The 9,633-nt window shown below is 36.3% G+C and overlaps 1 protein-coding gene across 1 annotated transcript; it reads left to right on the forward strand.

Moving 5' to 3' along the window:
- Nucleotides 1–6,366: 6,366 nt before the first annotated feature.
- Nucleotides 6,367–8,601, forward strand: Vps20 (vacuolar protein sorting 20). The gene is made up of 3 exons (XM_070658108.1): nt 6,367–6,967; nt 7,181–7,290; nt 7,405–8,601. The coding sequence occupies exons 1-3, from the start codon at nt 6,902–6,904 to the stop codon at nt 7,868–7,870; spliced, it is 642 nt and encodes a 213-aa protein (XP_070514209.1). The 5' UTR covers nt 6,367–6,901; the 3' UTR covers nt 7,871–8,601.
- Nucleotides 8,602–9,633: the final 1,032 nt, after the last annotated feature.

Raw genomic sequence — 9,633 nt, forward strand, 5'->3', positions numbered from 1 at the left:
GGCTTACATGCGCGAGGTGCGGCTAAATGATAGGCAAAAATTCTATTTGCGATCGTCAAGAGCTTTTTTTACAAGACCTATTTAGATGAAAAACGATTTAATTATGTGAATACGAGGTAGCCGGTGTGAAATAATTCCGATCGCTCGTATGTAGCCGCCCCTCATACGCATTGCACATGATATACATATATAAATATAAATACGAACATATAAACACACACAGACATTCATACGTATAAGTAATAAGATAATAATTACGATGATTGATATATATATATATATATATATATATATATATATATATATATATATATATATACACATATATATATATATATATACATGATGATAAGAGTATATAGAGAGAGAGAAGGAGGGACAAAAGCATGCAGAGCAGGTATTAATTAATTAATTAAGCAATTTATTACTCTATAAAATGGCGGCGATAAAACGAGAGTACATGACCGGAGATTGAACGAGAAATGCTAATGTCACAAAATACATTCATACGCAGATCCACACACGCGTACACTCACGCACGCACGTGCGCATTCATACACACAAAACATGCAGACGCGATGTACATAATCGCAATGGTCCAGTTTGCGTCGTGACGTTAATTCTCATTGCGAATTGATAGAAGAGTTATCATCTGGGTACAAACGAGAAGAGGAAAAAGAAAGGATATACATTATCTAAGCGTATACACATCAACGATGATGATATCAGAACACCATCAAGGAATTTAAATGAATTTAATTATGAAATATTGTAAAACATAATTATTTAAATATATATGTATAGATACATATATATAACATAAGGAAATACTAGATAAAATCAAAGCACTAAACTTAAAAATTAATTATCGACTCCTTCATGGTATTCAGGTATCAGCAGGCAGCAATGCAATTAGAAGAAAATGATACTAAATTTCGGCTTTACCGTGGGATTCGAACTTCGACCAAGATAAAGCGGTTTTTCTTTTTTCCCCCCTCGTTTCTTCGCATTGAGAATCACGTTGTTTAAGGCTGCTAAGCGAAAGGAGTGGAAAAAAAAAAACGAACGATTATTGTTCAGACACACGTTATTTCATATGGAAAAAAGCAATATCGAGTAATAATTTAAAACGGCGAGGTGCAGTAGCGAGTCGCACGCGCGAATCCTTTGTGATTAATTGTTGTTATCGCCTATATCGCGGGTGAAGTAAATAAATGAGGATTGCGGCGCGCCACGTGAGGCGCGTGTTAAATCCGTTGTAAAGTTTACGCGAAATTTTTCCGCGTCTCTGCCTAATTGCGCGGCAATAATTGCCCATGCACGGACACCATCGTCGAACTACGCGAATCACTTTACACCCTCGTTCAAGCTCAAACCTTCAAAACCTACTTACGTAACATTCAGACGCGGTTAGGATCCACACAGCTCTCCTCTACGAACGGACATGTTATGATTAATATTTGAAAATTGTACACGCTATTTTTCACGCGATCGTGGTTTTGTGCCATCGGCATCTGAAGTACCGGGGTCGTAGAATTCTCATTGGAGGCTTTCAAGACGCGACTTTGTAACAAAATGTACACGCGTTTGCGATGGTGAAAAAAAAACGCATATACATTACGTATATGTGACAAATTCACGCGCGTTTTTACGGCCAGTACGGAAAGACATTGACATAAACGTAGCATCACACGGTATTATTAGAATTCCACGTTTCACGGAGTTCTCAATCCCTCAATCATTTTTTTTTTTTTTTTACGCACGCTCCGTTCCTCGACTAAAGAAAGAACAACATACGTTCGTTAGAATGGCTAGTTTAGTGTGTCTCCACTGCGCGATACCGAAATTACGTGTTTGATTTTGGTTTCCTCAAGTGCGAGAGCCACCGGCCGATGCAAATTGCGAAAGAATGCGGTTAGATCTCCCGTAACTCTTCCCACGACGTAAATAACTCAAGAGTATTGAACAAACACTAAAATCTATAAATAGCGATTGGAAAACGGCATTACGAACAGATCAGTATTATACGGATTGGTTTTCGAAATTTTTAGTTTCAGAATTGTACGCATATCTCATGAGAAGACTTGTACGTTCGTTTAAAAATTTTTCCACGTTTGTAAATAACTCGTTAAAATTCAAATGTGCACATTCCAGCTCTTTATTGAAAAAGAAAAAAAAATAAAAAAAAAATAAAAAAAAGAATCATCCTTAAAATATTTTACGACAGACCGGATAATAAATTAACGACTTTAAGTAGATCGAGTGCAATGTTCAATTATATTTTTATTGAAAAGCTGTAGCAACCTTCAGGGAATAAAATTAATTAACGGATTGATGTGCATTTAAATTTACTCCTGATGGTGAAGCAGAGAAAGTTTTATTACGAAAACTTGTTCTGGAAGAGCGACAAGCAGGACGGAAACCCCAAGTGGGCACTAAATTTTATATTAAGACCCACTCTTAGAAAGTAAAATTCTAAGATAGATAAACTCTAAAAACGAATTTCACTTCTTATCTACAAGACACATGCAAAGTGTAGCCACCCCGATATTTCCTATCGGCAGCTAAATATCCCGAAAGGCAAATGTAAACGAGCTGAGTCTCGAATAGGCAAAATTCTTAAGTCGAGTAAACGATTGTTTAGCGATCGCGTGTATCTAGTCTTAAGCCTAAACCACGGAGCTAAGTAGAACGAAATTCCTATTAGAATTTAATCATTTTTTCCACGAGGGAGATTGGACTTATTTATTGTTTTTCCGTATAGCTTAATTCTGTTAAAATTAGTGTACTACCGCATACGTTATTCCTGTCAATATTAGGACATTGCACCCGCGAGTTTTATCATACATGACGACGCTTTTTTTCGTTACGATTCAATAGCGTTTGAATACGAACTCATTCACTGCCGGTTATAGTGCACTGTTGTCTTTGCTCTCGCGAGATCTGAACGGCCAGACTAGCGGAGAGCTGCTCGTACAAAATATAAAAAAAAAAATAAATAAAAAAAAGAAAAAAAGCGGCAGTGAATGCGTTAAAAGCTTCCTTATTAGGTTTTCAAAACGTGTCCCGGGGGACACTCGTCGTTCCTTAAATCAAGTTACTTGCGTTAAATAGAGGCTTGCTAAGCGCGGATACGTTCGATATATTAGCGACACAACGGGCGACGACAGTCTACCTGGACACGCAACACGAAAATGATATATATATACTTATAACCCCATATACAATATGTATATAAGCTATATATATATATATATATATATATATATATATATATACACTCACAACGCATCATGCTACTCCTAGATATACGACGATGTAATTACATTTGACGTATGTTCATACGTGCCGTTACACGTAACCAACAACTGTTAATAATTCTTCCTGCGTGCAAAAATGCGAACTTCAGGATTTGCTAACCGTCGAACTAATCAACCTGTCACACCTGAACTCTACCGAAATTATCATTACTCTAGTTATCTGTACGTTACGTAATTCTTATCAATTATACTGATACGGGCGCGGCAGCGTGGCGTAGATTAAAGTTTGGCAGAGAGTGAATCTTTCGAAAATGTCACTTCCGTTCAATTAACGCCCCGTGGCGTTTACAGTTATCGAATCGCGAACTGCTGATTCAATTTTTCAAAAGGTTCATTATTTGCTAAACGCGGTTCCGTAATTGCAAATTGTTATATCAGCTTTTCAGTTAGCCCTTCGATCAGCCACGACATACGTCTGTATCTTTGATACACTTTCCGTTGTATACAATGTCTATATATTTATCGCATAAGGGTATTGAATTATCTGCCGCAAGACTGTAATTCAATTAATTCAATTCAGAACAATCGTCTGATAATTTTGAAACACGCGCTCTCTCTCAGATCCAGATTATATTGCATTACATAAATAATATAACGCGATTTTAACTAAAAAGCAATCTTTCGTACTCTTTGTAATATCTCGACAGCCGTGCTATGTCAATGTCCGTTTAAACCAAAGAGATGTGAATGTCTTACGATCACGTTTAGTTTTTTTTTCCTCGTTCATTAGTTATTTCTTACGTCATCACTCGACCGTTGAATTTTGCGAATTATACAAATGCACGAAAGTGCAGTTACCTTGATTGATATATATGAGCACCAAGCCAGAATGCTGGTTCTACACTCGTTAAAATTCAAGCATCAAATGAACGCGTAACACTACGTTAGAAAGTTTGTCATTTATTTATTACAATATTTCTCTTTTCCTGTACGTAATTAAATGACAATTAGCTTTACTTGTGGAAAGTTGCAATAATCACGCTTATCGTACCGCGGGAGAACCTTTGTTTTATATCAAATTTCTTTAAAAATCAATACACGTTGTTTGAACATTTTTATCGCAAACCGTTCGACGGCACAACCACCCGTTCACCATGTTTGTTGGAAAGCAGGTAGAATGATTTTTATAACGACACTTGTGGTCTGCCTGCCTCGTATTATTCTTAAACATCTAAATAATTTATAAGCACGTTGTGATGTGTCGCTAATTTCATGATAATGCCGAACGGATGTGAATTACGATACTCGTTACATTCTAGACTTTCCGGAGGGTTATAACGATTACGATTTATTTCGACAGAGACGTATTACGACGATTTGACAAATATTTCTATTGTACGGTTAGGCTTGATGACGTTCTTTTATTGATATCGGTAATGCAGCGAACGAGGAAAAACCAAACTTTTGGGGCATACCTTCTGTGATTCCCAGCGAAAGGATCGCGATAGCGGTAAAGAGGAGTAACGGTAGAAGAAGAAAAAAAGAAAAAAAGGAAAAAAAAAGAAAAAAAAAAGCTCGACGGAACGGCATAGCTTGCAATGAGGAAACTTGCAATATAACAAGCAATAACTAAACCCCTCTTAATTCCATGTATATTAAACGATTATGTGGATGCTTAAACGAGGATTTATTGAATTATAAACGAGCAAAGCCAAGGGATAAGGTGAAATACCAATTTTACATATTCTTACTAATCGTAAACGATTACAGTACATATAGCGACATACTAAATTATACAATTATGTATCGACTTAAAAGAAAAAGAACAAAAAATGGTATATATACATAACGATAGGCCGCCCGCGAGCGAGCGGGCGTGCAAGACGCTAATCTAATCTTACGTAAGTACGTAAAAGTTTCAATTTTACACTACCGATAATAATGACATAACGATAAGACTATATAAGATATATTGATGATTTATAATAATAATAACGTTGTACAGAATATTTATGAAAGGCCCGCTACCGGGCGGGAGGAGAGCCGAGGGGTTCCCTTTTTTTTCGCGAACGTTAGATCGCGATCGACGGCATTGTTGCGTTGAGAAATCGGCGAAACCCGTTCAATCGCTCGAGTAGGGACTCCGAGGTGTAAGTTAATATCGCGCTAGGGGGAGGAGGGGGAGCGTCGGCTCTTCGTCCGACCAGCGGCCAAGACTATAATGGATGTTTTGTAAAATAAAAAGCAAAACGAGATCGCGGGGCGCCGAGGAAGCGAGTCGATCAATTGACCCGGTTCGATGGGAAAAAAACTCCGGGTCTGTCGGCGATGCTTTTCTCAGATGAATCGAGGGAAATCACGAGCGATTCGATTGCACTTACGCACTCGAGCGATTATGAGAGGAAAGCGAAAGGGAAGAAAAAAAAAAAGGGAAAAAAAAAGAAAAAAAAACCACCCACACCGAGTCCCCGGGATTCACTCAAATGGGAAAAGCGAGAATAGGAACAAAAGATAGAAAGTGAGAAAATTATCCGCCACGAGGCGCGAGCGAGGGCCGATAATATAATTAATTGTGTATGTATACAAAAATAAATATAATATTGCGATTATAAATATTAAACTAATAAAGAATAACAATATATATTATACCCCTCTGTACATATAAATATATATTATATAATACGATAATTATTGCGATATATGATTTATTATAAATATATATAAAATATAAATATAACTCACATGAATTCTCTCACATTATTATGTTTATTATTGTTTAATTATGATTATTGAAAATTATTATCATTGCGACGATGACGAGAATAATGACGTGGAAGATGAGACGATGGTGATGATGATTATGATTATTATTATTACGATAATATTATTAATATTTAAGAAAAGGTTCACAACGTGCCGTGTGTATGTGGGAATAAAATATATAATATAATGGACATTGTTCAATTCAATCTAACGTCTTTGTCGTTCATTGCTCCCTGCCAATCGAATCTATGACTATACCTACCGGCTGCAAAAAGTCACGTTTGGTCACCGCGTTTTTTCTCTCCCGATATTAAATTGCCAAGTTATCGCATTTTTCAAATTAATAATCAACACAACCGTCGAGAGAAAAAAATTCCTACACGAGTCTATCCGAGCAATAAATTTTACTTTGGATTGCTCTTACCTCTTACTGTCTCGCGCAGCAAGATCACAAAGTTCCCGTTGTAGCTACCCGGTTTTCGTTGTCTTTCCAGCCGTGACCACGCTTCTCACCGCGACTAGCTTGTATCCTCACTTTGCCACCCGCGAACTCGCGTTTCCTCGCGCTTTATGCTCGACAAACTTTTAATTTCTATTGTAACTTTCGAAGCATCACCGCGCCGTGCTCGTGTCCGTGTCGCGCGTTGCCGCGTGAATTTACCACCACGTAACAATGATGGCCGCTGCTTCGAGAATCGAGTTATCAAGCTATCGAACTATCGCAGAGAGCGAGAGAGATCATATCCAGCATGGCCGCTATCCAGCGCACGCGGGGCGGGGGGGTGGACGCTGTGCCTCTCGAAATCGCGACGTGACGTGTGTAACACGCGAGTATAATACAATCGCGAAATCGGACTTGCGCCTCGTATTATCGCAAGATGGGAATTTTCTTCACGAAGAAAAAGCCGCCGAGCCGCGTCACCGAGCAAGACAAGGCGATCTTGGTAAATAATATGCTTAACCCTCCCAACATTACCATTGCGATTGCTAAATCATTGTCTTATCACCGATTGCTTTTCACTCTCCCCGTGAATTATTAGTCATTGTGTCATTCGCGTTGCCGTGCGAACGGCGTATAACCTTGACTATAAAGCTTAGGAGCAGCATAAATGTACAATGCGTATCATAACCTTAAAACATCTTTACTATGCTTGCAGCAAGTGAAACAGACAAGAGATAAAATTAAACAGTACCAGAGAAAGATCGAACAAAGCTTGGAGAAAGAACGACTGCTTGCGAAGGAACTTTTAAAAAATGGGAAAAAAGAGTGAGCACCCTTTCTTTTTAATTACAATTTTTTATAGATAAGATATTGAAAAAAGGGGAATATAATGTATAATACTGTTGTTTTAAATATATTGTATAACTTTAACTTTTACAGACGTGCAATACTTTTGTTACGCAAAAAGAAATATCAAGAACAAGTTTTGTCACGCGCAGATGGTCAGCTAGAAAACCTAGAACGTATGATTCATGACTTGGAATATGCTCAAGTCGAAATAAAAGTCATCGATGGCCTAAAAGCTGGCAATACTGCAATGAAGCAATTACATGCTTTGTTATCTATCGACGAAATCGAAAAAGTTATGGACGAAACGAAAGAAGGCATCGAAAAGCAAAGAGAAATAGATGAAATATTAACATCAACATTTGCCACAGAAGACGAAATTGATGAAAGTGAGATTGAAGCAGAATTGGATGCCTTGGTAGAGGCAGATATCGATGAAAGAGCTCCTGAATTACCAAAGGATGTTTTATTACCAGACGTGCCAAAAGATTTACCAGAAGAAGAGGAAAAGAAACGTACAAAAGAAAAGGTTCGAGAACCAATTGCAGTAATGGGATAAAAATTTTCAGGGCTTAGTATTTCTTTAAAGACTGCAATAAACGATGTATATATGTAAAAATACATACAATAAGTGTAGCTTACAATACTGTATCTAAGAATCAAAACTTTAGCCCAAAGTGTAATTAATTACTTTAAACATTGTACTGCATACTGTATAGTAAAATACATTATATATAATTTAAATATAAAAATGCAGCAATGAAAGATTTGTGAAGCAAATAAACATAATTTTTACATATATAACATTTTATTTGCAAATTTAAATTACTTTGAGTATATTTTTTGTTATAATTCGATAGAACGAGTTAGAAATTAATATATAATTATGTAAATACATAAATTTTAGAAAGGTTTAACCTATCTTGAGATAGTGTCTTAATTTCCATTTCTGTATATTAACCCAATGCTAATTACTACGATGATCTCAACGTTATACGATACTGCAGCCTCCTACACTGACCTCATATTATTGGCAATTTACGTAATTATACTAATGTTTCTTTTCACTAAGAAATCAGAGCCGTATAATGTACTAAGTAAAACGATAAACTTATTTTGGTTATATTTGTGATTCAAGCATAACTTTATGAGATATTGTAATATTATTAAATTATGATTTTTATTAAAAACTTAATGAAAATATGCTGTTCATATAGATTTTAATATAGTACGGTTACACATTATATTTATCTTGCATCAAGTTTTAATAAATTTATAATAAAGATTAAATCTACATGTCATTTGTCAGGTAATCTTTTATCAATACTTACATATGTATATGTAATCAATAATATATTGTAGCTATTTTAACCGCATTATTTTAACCAGAAGATAAGACATCGTCTCTTACAAAGTCATTATATGCTCTTTCCTGATGATAATATAAGCACAAGGTATCTTGACCAGACGTGCAAATATTTGTAACTGCTCAAATTTTTCCGTTTGCTTAATGTGTGGAAAGATATCTAGAGGAACGGTGAATAATACGCATTTCTATTTAATAAGGGAGAGATCTAGTCGTTTCGGTTTTTTTCTACGTTACTAATTTGTTTTTTTCGCTTGGTTTATTGCGTTACGCGAGAATAAATATTAGCTTCATATTTGCTGTTCTGTTATTTTAATTTTTTTTTTAAATTTTGTAATATTTATTTTTAATTTTTAATTTTTTTTACATATAATATTATTTTCCTGAAAACACATTATAATAAAAGCGTGCGACTCACCGGTTGATGTGCAGCAGCGGAGTTGACGATACTGCAACGATGATCTGTAACAAACAAATAAACAGATTAATGTAGAGACTGAAAATAATTTTCACCGTTAAAGAAAAAATTGTGATGCATCTCTAATTAGTTCAGCAATTAAAAAATAAAAAATTAAGATCTCGGTTATTGAAATGGTAAAAGAATTAGCTTTGTGGAAAGAAAGTGATTCTTACCCAAAGGTTGCTCCGCCGGAGCAGGATGCCTTTCCGAGGCCTCCTCCTCCTCTCAGTTGGGACGTGTCGAGTCCTCCTTCCGCGCACAAGACACTCGCGAAAACCGCGACCGTGAATTTAGAATCGCGAGAATTACTACTTATTTAACACTGTATATCGCGCGATGCTATTACGGAACTCCCGTTTGAAAATAAAATCGTATTATAAAATCACTCGCCCGAATACCATGCGACACTACCGTAAAAACGACCGACGAACCGCCTGCGGTTCGTTTAAACAGTAATATCGGCGGACGGCACTTTGAATTCTCCTTGGAACTTTTA

This window comes from Cardiocondyla obscurior, linkage group LG06 (assembly GCF_019399895.1).
Source record: "Cardiocondyla obscurior isolate alpha-2009 linkage group LG06, Cobs3.1, whole genome shotgun sequence".
In the NCBI taxonomy this organism is placed as follows: domain Eukaryota; kingdom Metazoa; phylum Arthropoda; class Insecta; order Hymenoptera; family Formicidae; genus Cardiocondyla; species Cardiocondyla obscurior.